Genomic DNA, 21,717 nt, shown 5'->3' on the forward strand with positions numbered 1-21,717 from the left:
ATTGGATCAATTTCAATTTATTTTATATATTTAATGATACAAGAAAGTCAAAACTATGTGCACAAATGTCAGCAAAGCAGGACCAGGTACATAAAGAAAAAGTTTGGTATTTTGATTTTAGGCACTGAAAAAAAATTCATGCATCAATAAAATCATGGATAAGCATTAAGGGCCCAAAGGAGAAGTAATAATTGATAGAGATACAAAAATAAATGGGAGTCCTGCTTTTTCTAACTATGTCTAGGAATTGATATAAGAAATCTTTATTACAGTTAATCATAGCCATGTGGATAAATCATCCATATATTGTATTTACGTGTGAGAGTATGTAGAACAGAGTTGGTAAAAAATATTTAAGCTTTCAATAAATACTTTGGAAGTCACTTATATAGAAAACATTCAATAATGGAATATTGATTAAATAAAAAAAATAACTCTTGAGAATGTTTCCTAAATAAAGTATAACTATGCGCGGATGTACAATGAAGTTTCAAGCAACATTAATTATACCCTTTTGATGTCTCTACTGTCTTGTTCTAAAAAGCTAATAAGACCTGCACTACATCACAGTTAATGGGAGTGTGGTGCTTGTTGCTTAGGCAACAGGATGAATAAATGCAGGTCAGAATGTGCTTCAAGAAAAATAAAAGCTAGAATATGATACTGAGTGGAGACTAAACAGGTCTAACAAATATTTCACCCCATTAATGAAATCTGTTTCTTAAAGTGGGCTGATTATATTGGTATACTTAACTAAATTCATAATGAAATAAGTTTGATTATGGAAATCAATCAATAAATTTTGTAAATGTAGAAACTGATTTTTTATGACACTAGTAGTAAATAGTGTATAGCAGCAGATAAAGCAACAATTGATGACACCATTTTATGATTAGCTCAATTTTCATAATTAGCTCCTCTAAATGATCAAAGTTTTTATTTTTTAAATTAACTGTCTCATGAAGAAAGTATTTGACTTATTTGCATTAACTGTTTTCCAATTTTCTGGAAAATTATATATAAAACTTAGAATTGAAAAAATAAAGACAATAATCTATGGAGAAGCTCAAACCTTGGTTTTGTCACATATACCCAGGATTTTTGCCTCCCAGATACACTTTGGAATGCTTATACATAATTCATTCCTGAACGTTGTTTTAAGACCTCCAAATGCTTATTTGAAACTTGTTTAATTAACCTTTCAGTTTTAGGCTTTCAAAAGGGGTTATATTTGCTCAAATGTGTTTAATATTCAGAGGAAAATTATGCTGAATTAAAATATTTGGAAGTAGCCAGAATCCAAAGACCTAACTTCTCATGGGATCAGAATAAATTTGGACAAGAGTATGAAGAATGGGAATGAGAAAGTCTTATCACAGGTAGAGTCAGAGAGAAAGAATAAAGACATCAAAATGTACAGTAAATATAAATAACCATGAAAAGATCTCCATCCTGTTTGATAGTTCCCCAAATGCTTAGTATTCTCTGTTTAGTGTCCTAAGCCTGTCCTAAATCTTCTCAGTGTCCTAAGACTGTCATAGCAACTGAAGACATTTCACTTTTTTTCCTGTTTCAATACCCACAATATCTTGTCTGTCTAATCAGTGACAGTTCTCTTTAACATGAGAAAAATAACAGTAGCTGCATATCCTATTATAAAAAACAGGTTCATAAAGAGTTCTATGCATACAATTACTTCGAGCTCATACATCTTCTTACATTTATGTAGCTTTTTAAAAAAGCTCACGGAGGATACACTTTTTTTGGAAAAGAGGCAGAAGTTTAACAATTTGACCAATTTTTAAATCTGTAATAGTCAAGTTAAGCTCGGAGAAAAGTCATCTCAAATGGAAATTAAAAAAAAACATAACTAGCTGTCATATTCTGTTACCAGTTCTCGTATGAATAAGCTTCAGATGTCAGCCCCAGCATTTTATTTGGAAATAGCTATTAATTATTTCTTCAAGCCATTTGTGTGCTATATGCTTATATTATGTAGCTCCCTCTAAATTTAGGGATCAGTAATATATGTGATGGGAACTTAAAAGCAAGGAAAGGTAATAAGGACTGTGACGTAGCTTAACAAGGGAAACTGATGAGCACTGGGGGAGATATATGAATGATTAGAAAGCTGTATTATGGGTCCGCACATCTCCCCACCCTCCTTCCTCGCCTATATTCATCACAGTGAGAAGTTTGCACACACCGGGTTTAGACTGCATGCAGACTAGTATTTAGAAGTATATGAATGTATTTGGTCCATCAGCCTCTCTTTCTAAACAGACAGGTAATTGATGGAAGTGTTTGTTTTCTACCTAAAGTAATAAAAAACACTTCAGTGCTCTTCAATCAGCATATGTAAGTAAGTGAATGTTCTCCATAATTGACCATCTGAAGCAGTTTGCTAACAAATTAAAGGTCATCCACACAATTTAAACTGCTTATCGAACAATTATCAGAAAAAAAATAATCTTCACACCGTAAACATAACAGATTGTCAAATTAATCATTAAATGCTGATGCTCAAATGAAAAAAATATGTTTTAGGAATCTAGAATTGACCGAAGAGTACTATAATCTAACTGGGTATTCTGAGATTACAAATTTATAAAAAGCACACAAAGAATGACAGGGAGAATATAAATGTTAATCTTCTTTCACTGCCTATAAATAGTACTCTCACCGGTTCATTCATATAATACATATGTATATGGATGCCCGTAGATCTCATTTTTCAGCAAGTGTCTATATGTACACAGTAAGTTCAGTCCTAAGGGCATCCAATTTTCTGATGCAGTTACATATATAAATTGACCGGTTTTGGTGCAAATCAGGCTGCCTCTGAGCCGTGTAAGACACATAAGAAGCAAAGACAGACAAAAGGCAGCTCCATGGACACAGAGAGCGTCTTACCATAAACTGTACATTGTCAAATCCATTAGCCATCAGGTGGTTCTCGTACTGAGGTAGCCCAATGCTTTCCAACCATTGTCCCACTGTTTGGACGGGGCATCTGGGTCCTGTAAGAGGATGAAGAGGGAAGCGTTTAAGCAGGGAGTAGCCGTCCACTGGGTAATAGCGGTAGTCCTGGGCTGAGAGGTGGCATTGCCACATCATGCTCCTGGGAAAGTTGCTATCAAAGGAGCCCGCCAGCTTGACAGATTAATGTTCTCAGCGAGAGAGCAAAGTCAGAAGTAAAACATAGTTTGCCAGGCAGGCTGTGGAGTATGACTTGATCCTAGCTCCACATTTCTTACATATTAATCTTTACTACCGACCAGTACGTCATACAGCCCCCAAAACCAGGCAGCAGAAGAAGGCATATCAAGCTGTCAGCTTAGGCTGGTCTGCGTTCTATGTGATTGTTGGAGTACTCCACAATGAGCAATGCACGGCCAGCAGCCAGAATTCTTTTTATCAAGTACTCCTACACTCATCAGTATGCAGCTCCATGCTCCCTGCTCCCCCTCGCTCGCTCCCCTTCATTACCCAGCCCAGGCTACACCTCGCATTTTCAATAATAGCCATCAGATAAGGCAGATTTTTTTTTGTCTGCAAGCTGTAAGCCTGCTGCTGCTGCTTCCTCCTACACACCCATCCAAGCGTCAATCCTGAATGATGAGAGCAGTCAAAACAAATGCAGAAAATAGCAAGACTCAAAAGCAAACCAAAGTGCTTAAATCTCAATTGAATCTTCATACTGGTTATACGTTACAGGGCTATTTGTTGTGGAATTTTACGTTTCAAAAGACACCAGGAAATGTAAAGCTTTAACTATAGCTTATAGCGGAGCTCACTACAGGTTTCTTTTTTCCTCTCCTTTTCTTCTCTTTCCTTTCTTCTTTTCTAAATGCAACACAGATAAATGCTTCTGATGTAAAGCTTTACAGGGTTTTGAGAATAATTATTCTCTTTCTTTAACATGCTGTATCAAAATGAACCTCTGTGAGATATTTTTTTTTCCTTTCTGAATTACTGCAAAATACAGAAACTGCATCGCAATCTTGAAGTCAAGATAATTCATTTCTCATTTGCAGGGCTTATTCCAAACAAAAATATTATTAGGCACAAGAAATCCCTTTCCCCTCTGATATTTATAACCCAGTCTACCAGGGTTAGCATTCTAAATTAGCTATAAAGGTAACATTACTGGGTAGAGATTTTTAATAAAGAAGAAGAGCCCTAACCAAAAATAATTCAAGAATAACAGATGCAAATGTGTGAGTTTTACTGAATGGCAGACAGATTGAGTAATTTATTTAATAATTACAAGAAACCAGAGATTAATAATAGAACCCACAGGACCAGATCATAGGAAAGAATATATGTTCTTACTTAAGACTGGGAGAGAACTTGTGGAAGGGTTAGTCTAACCTCTCTCTTAAGGCAGAAATCCCTTGTCACAGAGTGCCCGGAAGATTATCATCCAATTTATGCTTGAATACTGCCTGGAACAGAGCTCTTACTACTTATCAGGAAGCCTCCACTTATTAGATTTTTTTACTTCCTACCTGGCTCCTACTCACTGGCTCCAGCTCTGCCTTTTGGGTTACACAGACTGGGAACAGTGCCTTTTCTACATAAAATGTTTTAAAAATCAAACATAATTCTCATCTCCCCAGAAACAGTGTCTGGCACATAATAAGTGCTCAATAAATATTTATTAAATAAATTAAACATTATTTTTCTTCTTTCCCTAAACCTTATCTTTCTCTTTTTAAGAACATTGTCAGCTTCCCTGGCACATAGACATCAAACTTCAAAACATCTTGTACTCCCTCTTTCACTGCTGACAGGCATTCTCGAGTTCTAGTTACCCCTCACCACTGTCTCTTGCATCCATTCCCTGGATTCTATTTCCTGTTTCATGTTTATGGAACTGCCATCTACTTTGATTCTGTTATCTTAGTTTAGGCCCATGTGGCCTAATGTAACAATAGCATCAAGGGGTGGCTTCGTGGCTTAGTGGTTAAGGGACTGACTCTTGACTTCAGCTCAGGTCATGATCTCACAGTTCAGGAGTTTGAGCCCCATGTTGGGCTCTGTATTGACAGAATGGAGCCTGCTTGGGATTCTCTCCATCTCCCTCTCTTTCTCCCTTTCCCCTGCTGTCTCTATCTCTCAAAATAAGTAAATAAACTTAAAATATAAAATGAAACAAAAGCCTCTATGTTGGTCTTCTATCTCTGATATTTTAAAATCTATTTTATACATGGGTGTCAGACTAATCTCTCTAAGACAGTTTTAATTATTATGCTTTATTTCACCACCCCCCCCCATGGTTTTCAGTGGGCTTCAAAATAAACTCACAGTTCCTGTGATAACATTTGGGGATCTCCACAATCTACTACAAATCATCTGCATTTATTTACTTTTCTCCAGTACTCCAGTCAGGTAGGATCACTGGCTGGTCTCTAAAGAAAGCCTGTAACATACTTGGGTTGGTTTTGTTATGTCCCTACATTTTTTCCCCTTCGTTGGCTTTGGATCAGATAACATTTCCTTTCTGAAATCTTTTATAATCCCTCCTAACAGGAATAACTCTCTTATTTATCTGTTTTAAGTGGCATTATTAGATCCTCTATTAAAACAAATATTTTCTGTGTAATATTGTAGTTATTTTGTACAAGACTTCTCAGTGTAGAGCTATGTCTTGCTAATACTGCTTGAAGTAAGGACTCAGTATGCACCTGCTAAACCAAATAATATAATTTTTATGTCATAATCCAAACTACATAAAATTCTAGTTTCAGATTTAAAATTTCATTTAAAAATTCTATCCCAAGTCTCTGAATTCTTTTTTTTTTAATTTTTTAATGTTTATTTATTTTTGAGAGAGAGAGAGAGAGAGAGAGAGAGAGAGAGTGCAAGCAGGGGAGGGGCAGAAAGAGATGGAGACACAGAATCCAAAGCAGGCTCCAGGTTCTGAGCTGTCAGCACACAGCCCTAGATGGGGCTCAAACTCACAAACTGTGAGATTGTGACCCAAGCCAAAGTCAGATGCTCAACTGACTGAGCCACTCAGGTGCTCCCTGAATTCTTTACTTAAAAAATAATAGGATTTTATTTAAAATTTTTTTTTTCATTTTATTTATTTTACAGAGAAAGAGAGAGAGAATTTTAAGCAGACTCCACACTTACTGCAGAGCCCAGCATGGGGCTCAATCTCATGACCCTGATTATTATGACCTGAGCCGAAATTAAGAGTTGAATATTTAACCAACTGAGCCACCCAGGTACCAAGATGATAAGTTTTTAAATAGAATTTTTAGGTCTGGATTTTTAACATCCTCATTCTCTTTTTTACTTGATTATAGTTTATTTCTGATTGGTTCTAGATCTTTTAAGGTCAAAAAGTTTGCAGCAGTTTGGGAATCAGTTTTAAGGGATTTTGGCTGCTCAACATTACCTGTATGAGAAGTTGAAAACAAGACACTATTTGTCTTTCACCATCTCTAAAACTGGTATGAGGTGGAATTAAAGGCAAATAAGAATTACAGCCTTTCCCAGGGTCACGTGGTGACCATGGTCACATGGTTTCTCCTGATCATTTTGAACTATGAGCAAGTAGACAAACTACACAAAGATCGTGCGAATATAATAATGTTTTGGCTTAGTAAGGCATATATTTATTGGCCAGCTCCTCAAATCCTATCTCATTTCTTAATCCCAGGGACCAAGAACCTAGAAGAGTGCCACACACACACAACCTAGGCATTAAATCAGTTCTGTTAAATAAACAAATAAATGACATTGGAAATGGCTTTCATAGGATTTTCATTTCTTGAGAGAGAGAGAGAGAGAGAGAGAGAGAGAGAGATGCGAGAGTTATTTCAAGGTCCAGACTTCTGTACCAAAGCATAACTTGCTTGCATACAGGCCAATATCCTTGATGAATATAGATGCACTAACCCTCAACAAAACATCAGCTAAGTGAATTCAACAATATATTAAAAGGATCATTCACCACAATCAAGTGGGATTTATTCTGAGGACACAAGGATGGTTCAATATCCATAAACCAATCAACATGATATACCCCATTAATGAAATTAAGAATAAAAATCATATGATCATCTCAATAGATGCAGAAAAACCATTTGACAAAATACAATGTCTGTTCTTGATAAAAACTCTCAACAAAATGGGGTTAGAGGGAACACACTTCATCATAATAAAGGCCATATATGACAAACCCACAGCTAATGTCATACTCAATTGTGAAAAACTGAGAGCGTTTCCCCTAAGATCAGGAACAAGACCAGGATGTCCACTCTTGCCACTTTTATTTAACCCAGTACTGGAAGTCATAGCCACATCAATCAGAAAGAAAAGAAACAAAGGCATCCAAATTGGTAAGGAAGAAGTAAAACTGTCATTATTTGCAGATGACATTGATATTATACATAGAAAAACCTTAACGATTCCACCAAAAAACTATTAGTAGTAATAAATGAATTCAGTAAAGTTGCATGATAAAAAATTAATAGCCAGAAATTGGTAGCATTTCTATACACTAATAACAAAGTAGCAGAAAGAGAAATTAAGAAAGCAATTCCATTTACAATTGCACCAAAAAGAATAAAATATCTAGGAATAAAGTTAACCAAGGAAGTAAAAGATCTATACTTTGAAAACTATAAAACATAGATGAAAGAAATTGAAGATGACACAAACAAATGTAAAGATATTCCATGTTCATGGGTTGGAAGAATTAATATTGTTAAAAGGTCTACACTATCCAAAGCAATCTATAGATTTAATGTAATCCCTATCAAAAGACTAATAACATTTTTCACAGAACTAGAAAAAATAATACAAAAATATGTATGGAGCCACAAAACACCTGAATAGCCAAAGCAGTCTTGAGAAAGAAGAACAAAGCTGGAAGTATCAGAATCCTAGATTTCAAGATATGTTACAAAGCCATAATAATCAAAACAGTACTGGCACAATAATAGCCACAGATCATGGAACAGAATAGAAAGCTCAGAAATAAAGTCACAATTATATTGTCAATTAATCCACAACAAAGAAGGCAAGAATATACAATGGGGAAAAGACAGTCTCTTCAACAAATGGGTTCTGGGAAAACTAGACACTAGGTGCAAAAGAATGAAACTGCATTATTTATACCATACACAAAAATAAACTCAAAATGGATTAAAGACCTAAGTGTGAGACATGAAACCATAAAACTCCTAGAATAAAACATAGTAATCTCTTTGGCATTCACCTTAGTAATATTTTTCTAGATATGTCTCGTTAGGGAAGTGAAACTAAAACAAACTATTGCGACTACACCAAAATAAAAAGATTTTGCACAGTAAAGGAAACCATACACAAAACAAAAAGACAACCTAGGCAGTGAGAGAAGGATTTGCAAGTGATATATCCAATAAGGGGTTAATATACAAAATATATAAAGAACTTAAAACAATTCAACACTAAAAAAAAAAACAATCTGTTTAAAAACATGCAGAGAATCTGAATAGATATTTTCCCAAAGAAGACATACAGATGGTCACAGGCACATAAAAAGATGCTTCACATCACTAACCATCAGGAAAATGTAAATCAAAACTACAATGAGATATCACCTCACACCTGTCAGAATGGCTAGTATCAAAAGACAAGAAATAACAAGTGTTGGCAAGGAGGGGCGCCTGGGTGGCTCAGTCAGTTGTGCATCCGACTTTGGCTCAGGTCATGATCTCGCGGTTTGTGAGTTCCAGCCCGCATCAGGCTCTGTGCTGATAGCTGGGAGCCTGGAACCTGCTTCAGATTCTGTGTCTCCCTCTCTCTCTGCCCCTCCCCCGCTTGTACTCTGTCTCTCTCTGTCTCTCAAAAATGAATAAATGTAAAAAAAAATAAAAAAACCACAAGTGTTGGCAAGGATGTGGAGGAAAAGAACACTCATACACTGTTGGTGGGAATGTAAGTTGGTATAGCCACTGTGAAAAACAGTATAGCTTCCTCAAAAAATTAAAAATAGAATTACCATATGATCCATTAATTCCTCTACTGGATATGTACCCAAAGAAAACAAAAACACTGATTCAAAAAGATATGTGCACCACTATGTTTACTGCAGCATTATTTACAATAGCCGAGATATGGAAGCAACCCCAGTGTCAACAGACAGATGAATGGATAAAGAAGATGTCGCATATATATATATATATATATATATATATATATGTGCAATGGAATATTACTCAGCCATAAAGAGGAATGAGAACTTGCCATTTGTGACAACATGGATTGACCTAGAGGGTATTATGCTAAGTGAAATAAGCCTGAGAAAGTCAAATACTATAGGATTTCACTTATATGTGGAATTTAAAAATCAAAACAAATAAAAAAAGCAGAAACAGACCCATAAATACAGAGAACAAACTGATGTTGTCAGAGGGGAGGGGCTGGAGGGATGGGCAAAATGGGTGAAGGAGCATGGGAGATACAGGCTTTTGTTACAGCATAGGGAATATAGTCAATGGTACTGGAATAGTATTGTATGGTGACAGATGGTAGCTACATTTGTGAGCATAGCATAACTTATAGAGTTGTCAAATAGCTGAAATACATGTACACCTGAAATAAATGTAACTCTGTGTGTCGCTATGCTTCAATTTAAAAACAAGTAAAGCTTGGAGAGAATACTGGTTACTGATCACATTACAAATCTTTGTATAGACTGTATTTTATTCTTTATTCAGTCATTCAGTTTCTACTCAGTAATTCTCATATGTTGGTGAAAAGCTATAATGCAGGAGGGAAAAGAGTTGGGAGAGAGTTGGGTAGGGTGAGGAGGTGAGGGAGAGAGGAAGAAAAAAGAGATCTTGAGTCATGTTGTTTGTGGTTTGGTTATTTTCTCATGAGCCAAACTTCTGAAAGAACCTTGGTTCAAGTCTAAAGATCACTTTTGAGTAGTGGTTAAGTGTATTTCTTACCTCAAGTATTACTTGAAATACTTTCTTGGAGTCTTAAAATTCTTCAAGCATAACAACACATTACCTTTATTCAATAGAACTTCTCTAAGTCCCCAAAGTGAGATAAATGGAGGGAAAAATAAATTAATAGTTATTCAGAGATACTATGTCCTAGGTAGTGTATTATGGATTATTAGCCCCGTTTCAGATAAGGAAACTGAAACTCAGAGAATGTGATAAAAGCAGGAATTTCCTTTGCACAGTCTTTTTATTTTATTTTATTTTATTTTATTTTATTTTATTTTATTTTCAATATATGACATTTATTGTCAAATTGGTTTCCATACAACACCCAGTGCTCATCCCAAAAGGTGGCACAGTCTTTTTAAAAAAATAATCTGGAGGTACTACTTTCAGATTCGCAACGTGAAGAGCTCCGTGGACCTGTTCCCCAGCAAAATGGACATAACTGGTGAAATTGTAAAATAAGCAATATCTGTGAATTGTTCTAAGAACATACAGAGGACGAAAAAATACTTATTCAAGAAAATCTACTGGGCTACCTGAGCGGCTCAGTTGGTTAAGTGTCTGGCTTTGGCTCAGGTCACGATCTCACTGTTTGGGCTTATGAGTTCCAGCCCCTCATCGAGACCCTCATTGAGCCCCCCATCAGGCTCTGCACTGGTGTACGGAGCCTGCTTGGGATTCTTGCTCTCTCTTCTCTCTCTGCCTCTGTCCAACTTGTGCTTTCTCTCTCTTTCAAAATAAATAAATAAACTTAAAAAAAACCTTGTACATATGTACAAATACACACACATTTGCAGATATTGTTTCATTAAATTAGAATCATATTACCCTTGCTTTTCTGAACCTTACTTTTTTCATTCAACAAAGCCTTCTGGAAATTCTAACAAGTAAATGATAAGCTCTAATTTATTCTTGTAAATATCTACATAATAGTCCATAAGGTGGATACCCCATCCTTTTTTCAGTCCTTTGATATCTCTAGACCCACCCCTCCATTGTCTTTTTTAAAACTTTATTTTAAGATGATCATAGATTCACTAGTAGTTATGAAAAGTAATAAGAAAGAGAGATTCTGGAAGCACCTGGGTGGCTCAGTCAGTTAAGTGTCCGACCTTTGCTCAGGTCATGATCTCATGGTTCACAGGTTCGAATCCCGCATTGGGACATGGAGACTGCTTGGGATTCTCTCTCTGACCCTTCCCCACTCATGTGCGTGCTGTCTGTCTGTCTGTCTGCCTCTCTCTCTCTAAATAAACTTAAAAAACAAAGAAAGATTCTGTATAGGCTTCATTTGATTTTCCCCAATCTTAATATCTTTTACAACTATAGTACAATATCACAAACAGGCAATTGGCATTGATAAAATGCATTGATATTTTTTGGATTTCACCAGTTTTACATGCACTCATTTGTGTGTGTGTGTGTGTGTGTGTGTGTGTGTGTGTTTAGTTCCACACAATTTTATCACACATAAATTGTGTGACCATCACCACAGTCAAGATAAAGACAGTGCCATCATAAGGATCCTTCCTGCTATCCTTTTATGGCCATAGCTGTCTCCCTCTCTCTCCCACTCCTTCACCTCTGGCAACTACCAATCTGTTCTCCATCGCTATCAATTTGTCATTTCAAGAATGTTATATACATAGAATCATATAGTATGGAAACTTTGGGACTGGTTTTTTTTTTCTTTTTTTTATGTTTAAAAGAGAGAGAGAGAGAGAGAGAGAGAGAGAGAGAGAGAGAACAAATGGAGGAGGGGCAGAGAGAGAGGGAGACACAGAATCTAAAGCAGGCTCCAGGCTCTGAGCTATCAACCCAGAGCCCAACGTGGGGCTTGAACTCCTGAACTGCGAGATCATGACCTGAGCTGAAGCCAGAGGCTTAAAGGACTGAGCCACCCAAGCATCCCGGGACTGGCTTTTTTCGTTCAGCATAATTTTCTTGAAATCCATACAAGTTATTCTGTGCATCAATAGCTCATTCCTTTTTGTTTCAGAGTACTATTCCATGATATGAATATACCACAGTTTGCTTAATGATTCACCCATTGATGGGCTTTGGGTTGTTTCTACTTCTTAGTTGTTACAGATAAAGCTCTTATAAACATTGTGTACAAGTTTTTGTATGAACATAAGTTTTCATTGCTCTGGGATAAATATTCAAGAGTGCAATTACTTGCTCATATGGTAAGTACATGTTTAGTTTTACAATAAATTGTCATATTATTTTCCAGAGTGGTTGTATTATTTTATATTTCCACCAGCAATGCACAAAAGATTGAGTTTCTTCACATTTCACCAGAATTAGTGTTATCACTATTTTTTTTTTAAATTTTAGCTATTCTGATAGATGCATAGTAATACTACATTGTGGTTTTAATTTCCATTTTCCTCATGGCTAATAAGGTTAAACATACTTTTATGTGCTTATTGCCATCTATATATCTTTTTTGGTAAAATGTCTGTGCATGTCTTTTGTCTATTTTTTTAAAAATTTACATCCAAATTAGTTAGCATATAGTGCAACAATGATTTTAGGATTAGATTCCTTAATGCCCCTTACCCATTTAGCCCATCCCCCGTCTCACAATCCCTCCAGAAACCCTCTGTTTGTTCTCCATATTTAAGAGTCTCTTATGTTTCATCCCCCTCCCTATTTTTATATTATTTTTGTTTCCCTTCCCTTATGTTCATCTGTTTTGTCTCTTAAAGTCCTCATATGAGTGAAGTCATATGATATTTGTCTTTCTCTGACTAATTTCGCTTGTCTATTTTTGAATTGGATTGGTTGGTTTTATACTGTTGAGCTTTGAAAGTTCTTTATATATTCTAGTTAGAGGCATTTCTTATATTTTTGATTTGCAAATATTTTCTCCTAGTCTGTAGTCTATATTTTTATTTTCTTCACAGAATTTCCTGTAGAGTTAAAGTTTTTAATTTTGAAGAAGTTCAATTTATCAATTTTTACTCTTATGAATCTTGATTTTGGTGTCTATCCATTATTTTTAACTTTTAAAATGTGACTGTTATAAATAGTTTATAACTGTAATTGCATTTTAAACTGGAATTTAAAAAATGATTTAATCTGGAATTTAAAAAACTAGTCTAGTGGTTTGCACTTTAATGGATAATTACAATTTTGCATAATGACAGTCATGCTTAATTTTAATCATTCCATCTTATTTTCTATTTCATTTATGTACATTATTGTTTCTTCATTTTCTTTTTTGAATCTTTGTTGGTCTGGTGACAGTCCTTTGTATTCTATTTTTCTCTTTTTAACTTCTAGATTTTATGATACTTCTCTCTTCATAGATATTATATCTTTCCCTGCTCTATTGACATATATACTTTTCTAGGATTATTTGAAAATAGGATATCAACTCTTTCCCCTTCCATAAATCTAGTTAAAACCTTCCAGAAAGAAAACTCTAAACCTCATCAATGCCTTCAATGGTGAATGCTACCCAATGTATAAGGAAGAAATAATACCAATTCTAAACAAACTCTTCCAGAAAACTGAAAAGAATACTTTCCAATTCATTTTATGAGGTCATAATTACTCTGATACCAAAGTCAGACAATGACATCTTGAGAAAAGAAAACTATAGACCAATGTTTTTATGGATATAGAGGTAGAAATTCTTAACAAAATCTTGGAAAATAATATTAAATAATACATAAAAGATAATGAAACATGACCAAGTTGAGTTAATCTCAATAATACAAGTCTTTTTTTCAACATTAAAAAAACAAGGAGCGCCTGGGTGGCTCAGCTGGTTAAGCGTCCGACTTCGGCTCAGGTCATGATCTCACGGTCCGTGGGTTCGAGCCCCGCGTCGGGCTCTGTGCTAATAGCTCAGAGCCTGGAGCCTGTTTCAGATTCTGTGTCTCTCTCTTTCTCTGACCCTCCCCTGTTCATGCTCTCTCTCTCTCTGTCTCAAAAATAAATAAATGTTAAAAAAAAATTTAAAAAAAGTACCTCACCATATTAACTTGTAAAGAAAAACCACATGATCATCTCAGTAGAGGCAGAAAAAGCAGAAAAAAAGATCATTTGACAAAAGTCAACAACTATTCCTCATAAAAACTCAGGAAACTAGAAAGGATTTTTTCAAACCCGATAAAAGGCATCTATAAACCTACAGCTAGCATCGTACTTAATTGTGAAAGACTGATGCTTTCCTGCTAAGATCAGGAAACAAGGCAAGGATGTCCACTATCACCACTTCCATCTAATATTGTACTGGAGGTTCTAGCCAGCACAATAAGACTGGAAAAAGAAATAAAATCCATCTAGATTAGAAAGGAAGAAGTTTCTGTTGATATATATGATATAATATGATATAATTACCTGATATAATTACATATGATATAATTATCTGTGTATAAAATCTTATGAGATCCACACAAATGCTACCAGAATAAGTGCGTTTTTCAAGGTTGCAGAATATAATATACAAAAATCAACTGTATTTGTATATACTATCAATAAGCACATAGAACTTGAAATTTTAAAAATCATAATTTATCATAGCATCAAAAACTTGAAATTCTAAGGAGTAAATCTGTCAAAAGATGTTCTGGACCTGTACACTTAAAATTACAAAGCATTGCTGGAAGAAATCATATAAGACCTAAATAAATGGAAAGATATACTGTATTCATGGATTAGAGGACTCAACATTGTTAACATGTCTGTTCTTCCCAAATTTATCTATAGATTTAATGTAATCCCAGTCAAAATCCCAGGAGGCTTTGTATGTGTGTATGTGTGAATTGTCAAGTTTGTTCTAAAATTCACATAGAAACACAAGGGACCAAAAACAACCAAAATAACTTTGAAGAAGAACAACGTAGGAGAAGGTATACTACTTGACTTTACTTATCATAAAGTCATGGTCATGCTCATCAGGACAGTGGGGGTGTTAGTGTTAAGACAGATAAATAGGTCAATGGAACTGAAGAGATGGTTTAGAAACAGACTGACAGAGAATCAATTGATTTTTGATAAAAGTGAAGGGTAATTCTGTGGAGAAAGGAGAGACTTTTTAATGAATGATGTTGGAATAATTGGGAATTCTATATACACAAAAAAATGGATTTCAATCTGTATCTCACAGCGTATATAAAAATTAGCTCAAAATGTATCATAGGCCTAAATGTAAAATCTAAAACCATTAAACTTATACAAGAAACAATATGGAAAAAAAATTAAGAAAAATTTTGAACTTGGGTTAGGCACTAAAATCACAATTCTAAAAGAGAAAATGATCATTAAAATTAATCAAAATTTTAAAACTCTGCTCTTTGAAAGGCAACATTAAGAGAATGAAAAGACAAAACTATGGACTAAAGAAAAAATATTTGCAAATTATATCTGATAACAGACTATATCACAAATGTATAAAGAACTCTAAAAATTCACTAATAAAAAGTTGTTTTTTTAAATGGGCAGAAGATTTGAACAGACTCTTTACCAGAGAAGATATACAGATGTCAAATAAGCACATGGAAAGATGCTCAACATCATTAGACATTAGGAAAATGCAAGTGAAAACACTTATTAATATGTCTAAAATTAAAAAGGCTGATCACACCAAATGTTGACAATGATGTGAATCAGTGGGACTCTCAGGCACTTTTGGTGGGGATGTAAAATGGTACAACCTCTTTGGGAAATAGTTTGATAATTTCTTGAAAAGTCAAACATACATCTACTATATGGCCCAGTCATTCTACTATTGGGTAGTTACCCAAGAGAAATGAAAGCATATGCCATACAGAGACTTGTACAGGAATGTTCCTAGCAGCGTTATTTGTAATAGCCAACAACTCAAAACAGTCTAAATGTTCATCAACAAGTGAATAAAGGAATTGTTGCATATTCATATAATAGAATATTACTCAGCAATAGAATGGAACAAACAGTTCATTAATGTAACACATGGATGAAAGTCTAAATAATTTTACAGAGTAAAAGAAACCAGACTTCCCCCAAAAGACTACATTCTGTATGATTCCATTTATATACATTTCTAGAGAATGCAAAATTATCTCTAGTGATAGAGAACAGATCAGTGGCTACCTGGAAAGGGGAGAAAGAAGAATGGGAAGGATTAACAAGTGACAGAAAATTTTTGGAGATGATAGGTGTTTATTTTCTTGATTGTGGTAATAGTTTCAAGGTACGTCCACTTGCCATACATCAAACTATACACTTTAAGTTTGTGCAGTTTATTATAGATCAGATATACCTGAATAAATTTAGTTGAAAAAATTGAAAAAATAAGGAAGGGAAAGGAAATAAAGAATGATGATGAGGAAAGTTACTTATTTTAGGTAGAACTGTCAGAGAATGCCCCTCTGAAAAGGTGAAATGTGGACACAGACTGGAATGTAGTGAGGGAGTGAGACAGTTTGATACCTAGTAAAAGAGAATTTGAGGCAGTAAATTTAAATTTTTTTAATGTTTATTTATTTTTGAGAGAGAGAGAGAGAGAAAGAGCAAGTGGGGGAAGGACAGAGAGAGAAGGAGACACAGAATCTGAAGCAGGCTCCAGGCTCTGAGTTGTCAGCATAGAGCCCGATGTGGGGCTCGAACTCATAGACTGCGAGATCATGCCCTGAGCTGAAGTTGGATGCTTAACCGACTGAGCCACCCAAGTGCCCCTGCAGCAGTAAATTCAAAGGCTAATGTCCTCTCTATATTGTAATGGCATAGTGATACTGGCAGGGTAGAGTACTAGCTTAATTTTGACATGTTCTTAACTGTTTTGACTGTATATCATATAGCCACAGAAGGCCTAGGAGACTGAGATTAGTATGTGCTTGCTCCAGGATATAGTCTGAAAACTGTTATAATTGTATTAAATAATTACATGATATCAGTTTAGGTTTCTGAAGTTAATTTTCTCTTTCAAAGTAGAAGGCAACTGATACTCTGATTAATTTCAGACATCTCTTAATAAGGTTCTAGTTAATTGGAGAGGAGGATACTTCTTCCCATACTTTATTCATTCCTTCAGCATTGACTGATTTCTTCAGTAAATATTATAAAGTGCCTCTTGTTTCAAGCATTTTTCTAGGAAGTGGAGATATAGCTTTGGACATCCCTGCACTTATGCAATTTAGAGGATGGGGGGAAAGTGATTTGCCACTTAGAAAACGTCATTTGATAGGAGAAGAATTAAAACTTACAAACATGACTACTTCTTGTAACTGAATAGAGAGGAAAAATGAATTAGAAAAAAACACTTAAGTGGATGGCAGTTTCCATGAGCAAAAGAAAAACCTAATACACCATCTGTTTCAATAGGTGCTACTCCATGAAACTGATGAGAGAGATAAGGTGGGTAAAATGACTTAGCAGACGCAGTAGTTTTCAAATTTGTTAAGTAGGAAAATGGCATTTAGGAAGGGATAAAGGAGAGCCTCCTAAAAAAGTTAAAAAAAAAGAAACTAACCCCTCAAAAATGTAACAAATACCTATTTATCCTTACACCAAGGTAACTGACGTATGGTACATACTTTTCAAAGACTGTGAGTCTTTCCAGCAATCTAAGCCATATATAAAGGAAGGGAGCTAATATTTATTGAGCACCTGCCATGTGTCAGGCCTTTAAAATATTTCCTTATGTAAAATAAAGCAAACATGCATTTCATGTGGTCAGGTTCTAAATGTTCTACGTGTACTGACTCATCTTATTTTCATGACAACCTCATGAACTAGCATGGTTATTGTCTACTTTTACAGGGAAGGAAAATAAGATACAGAAAGGTTACGTGTTTTCAAAGTTGCCCAACTTTAGACTAGAACCCTGACAGCCTGGCTCCAGAGCCTAAGCTCTTAGCTGCTACTCTATCCTGCTTCTCTCTTCTAGATGCAAAGGATAGGAAACTTGCCCTTTTCAGGAGAATATTCACAGATACCCATCCCAGCAAGATTGTTTTAAAAGGGTTTCCCAGTTTTTCCTGTTTGTTCTCCTTCCCACCTTCATCTTACACTCAATATTCTTGGCTTCTGAAGTGTAAAAACAATGAGAAAAAGGGGGATGGAACAATGAAAAGTGGAAAAGGGGTAAATCCTATCATTTGGATATTTTTATTTCACTTTAACAAAGGGCTTTTCTGTGATTCTAAAAGACTTCAACTTCAGTGTTGTTTCCACATCGGGTGCTCAGCCTGTCTGTTCTGCAATGCGTGGTTGTCTCTGTGTGTGGGTCTAGGAAGGTGCTGCCTCCACAAGAGGAAGTGTGCATGGTGATTAAGAGCCCAGGCCCTGGAGCTGGTCTGCCTGGGTTTGAATCTTGTCTATTCTCCACTATGAAAATATGTGTTGCTTCGATTCTTAAGATGGAGCATGCAACAGTAAAAAGAGTGCTGTTCTGCGTGGGCAAGTTTTGGGGGCTTAGTTCCTCATCGGCAAAATGAGGGTGACATTTCACCCCACCTATTTTATGGTTTTGTTTGAAGTTGAAATGAAATATATGTGAAAAGTCAGTATGAACTATAAAGAGCTATTGAAATGCGAGGCATATCCATACTGTCAATAGGATACATACCTGTGTTGCTCATTTGGTCTCTCAAAGTGCTTTTCCTTGCATAGTTCTTCTCTTTGTTTCAAACACATAAACTGCATGAAGTGAGCAGTGTGGCCAAATAACAGAGGAAAGTTCACTGCACTGTGAAGTGATCAGCATCCCCAAACCCATGATTTCATTAGGGCCTTTGTCTTATCTAATATGCACCAACACCTAGGTCTGCAGCCCCCCAGCAGCCTGTCCTCACATGCAGCTAAAAGTGAAAAGAGAAGAAAGGTGGAGCAAGAAATGGCAAGAAAGGATAATTCTTATTCCCAGCTTTGCAATCGACAAAAGGCATCATTAGTTATTTATTCCAACACATTTCAAATAAAGATTGGTCATTTTTGAAGAGATTGGTTAAAAAAAAAAAAAAAAAAAAGCCCACTGAACTTAAGAAAACTAGGCCCAGGGGCGCTTGGGTGATTCATTCGGTTAAGCGTCAGACTTCCCCTCAGGTCATGATCTCATGGTTCAGTTCGTGAGTACCATCCAGGTGTGGGGCTCTGTGCTGACAGCTCAGAGCCTGGAGCCTGCTTCTGATTCTGTGTCTCCCTCTCTCTATGCCCCTCCCTCACTCACACTCTGTCCTTCTGTCTCAAAAATAAATAAAAACATTAAAAAAAAAAAAAGAAAAGAAAACTAGGCCCACATTTGGGAGAGAAATTGTACATTCAACTAATGACTATAGTGTTGATCTCCACATGAAGCTGCTTTCCTGTCTTTCATATCCTGTAATACAGGTATAGGAACTGGAGTGAACAGTGCTCATTCCTGTAGGATAGTGTAAGAAAGATCCTGACAAACAATTCTGTTTTTAACGAAAAAGTATCAGTATCTCATTTTTCCAATCCTAAATGTCCTCTGAGCTAAGAATCATAAACTACATATCTATTTCTTTATGGAGAAAAGTCGACAGTGAAAATTAGCAGAACAGAGATAATACAATACGAACAATGCTTCTTCCACTGATAAAAGGACAACCATTCTGAAGTACAAAAACAGAAATAGAAAGCAGAGGTGGAAGACAACAGAAGAAGGAAAGGAATTAGTCATTTCAGGAATTGTGGAATGTTGTCGGTCAATAGAGTTCTGGATCATAAAGCCAAGATTTCAATAGGAAAATACTCCAAGATCATACTTTGGTGTTTAAATGCTAAGGGAAGTCAGGAGCTCACATTAAATTTTCCCTAAGGCCTTAAATTTTATTTTGAACTAAAACTTCATGAAGCACTTAAGAAATACCAGCCTTTACAAAACAGATCTGACAACTTATGCGCTGGGGTATGATCTAAAATAGGAAGTGAAATTTAAGCTTAAAATGCTAAAATCTTCTGGCAGACAACAAAAAATACATATATATATAGGCCATACCTGATTGGAAAAAAATAGTAATTCCGTTGATTTCTTTCCTTTTTTCCTTCTTTTAAGGCTTCTGGCAAGTGTTTGAATATTCTTTGAGGAGAAGCTAATTACAGCATTAAGTCATTGAGGTCTCCGGTGCACCAGTCACTGTATTAGGCCCAGGGAGGCAAGGGAAACTGTACTGCTCTCAAAGATCTTACAGGATAGTAGGGATAAAATTACCATGCAGATGATGAATGCTATAATGAAGATGTGTACAAGATATATAAAACGTAGAAGGCAAGGAAGGATGCTTAATTTTGCTTGGGTAGAGAGCTTACAGAAAAGTTCATTTTATGTGAGATTTGAATATTTAGCAGGAACTTGGAAGGCAAATAAAAGGAAGATGGTTCTGATGGTTAATTTTATGTGTCATTTTGACTGGGCTAAGGATGCTCAGGAAGCTGGTAAAACAATTATTTCTGTGTATGTTTGTCACAGTGTTTCCAGAGGAGATTAACATTTGAATCTGTAGACAGAATAAAGAAGATGCCCAACATGTGTGTGTATCAGACAATTTGTTGAGGATCTATTAGAACAAAAAGTTAGAAGAGGGGTGGATTTGCTTGAACTGGGACATTCATCTCCTCCTACACTCTGACATTGGATCAGGACTTATACTGACAGTCCCTGAGAGTCTTGGGCCTTCAGACTAGAACTAAATTATACCACTGGCTTTCCTGATTCTCCAATTTGCAGATAGCAGATTATGGAACTTCTCAGTTTCCATAATCATGTGAGCCAATTCCTATAATAAATATGCTCTTTTGTATATATCTATGTCTGTCTGTCTATTTATCTATCTATCCTATTGATTCTGTTTCTCTGGAGAATCCTTTTTTAAAATTATTTTTTATGTTTATTTATTTTTGAGAGAAAGAGACAGAGACAGAGCACGAGTGGGGAAGGGCAGAGAGAGATGGAGACATAGAATCCAAAGCAGGCTCCAGGCTCTCAGTTGTCAGCACAGAGCCTGACGTGGGGCTCGAATCCATGATCCGTGAGATCATGACCTGAGTTGAAGTCCATGCTTAACCGACTGAACCATCCAAGCACCTCTCTGGAGAATCCTAATACAGTGGTATCCAGGCAGAGGAAATAGCATGGGAGAAAAGTATGTTTGAATAAAACATGATTGAAATGATTCATTATTGCTGGAATTCAAAAGTTATACATGCATGCCTAAGGAGGAGAATGACACAGGAAATAGGGCAAGTTAGGTAGGCAGGAGGTAGGTCATCAAGGAACTTGTTTGCCAAGAAAAAGAGTAACTATTTTCTTTCTGAAGAACAGAGACATATGATCAAATTTTTATTGCACAAACATCATCTGGGAGGATGTGAGAGATAGAATAATGCAGGGAGGAAACTGGAAGGAAGGAACACAGGAAGCCTGTAAGTCTCTCCCCGTTATAGAGAAAAGAGACAAAATGACCCAAGTAAATATTTAAGAGACAGTCTATAAGTAGAGGAGATTCCAAATATCCTCAGTCTTTTAGAAACTTTCAAAGCAAGCCCTGGTTCAATGGCTGAGGGGATTTCTTGTGAAAGCAACTTATCCTGCCATTCCTCAACTGCAGACGTTAGATATGGGGTTGATTCTTCACAATGAGAAACTCTTGTCTAGTTGATAGTGATGACAAATAAACTCTTTAATTGCCAGAAAGACAATACTCAAATTCCAAGTGTTCTGTGCATGTATTACAGAGTGGTGAAAAGGAAATTAATACACTATTTTTTTAAAGGTAATTGCCCTGAAGATCAAAAGTAT

At 35.8% G+C, this 21,717-nt stretch overlaps 1 protein-coding gene across 1 annotated transcript in view; it reads right to left on the reverse strand.

Moving 5' to 3' along the window:
• LOC125919902 (ankyrin repeat and sterile alpha motif domain-containing protein 1B-like) overlaps window positions 1–21,717 on the reverse strand; it is a 234,025-nt gene that overhangs the window by 158,632 nt on the left and 53,676 nt on the right. The window contains exon 4 of the mRNA XM_049626711.1: window positions 2,914–3,020. Coding sequence (XP_049482668.1) covers window positions 2,914–3,020 — 107 coding nt within the window. The remainder of the gene's footprint in view (window positions 1–2,913; window positions 3,021–21,717) is intronic.

The sequence above is a fragment of the Panthera uncia genome, chromosome B4 (assembly GCF_023721935.1).
Source record: "Panthera uncia isolate 11264 chromosome B4, Puncia_PCG_1.0, whole genome shotgun sequence".
Lineage (NCBI taxonomy): Eukaryota > Metazoa > Chordata > Mammalia > Carnivora > Felidae > Panthera > Panthera uncia.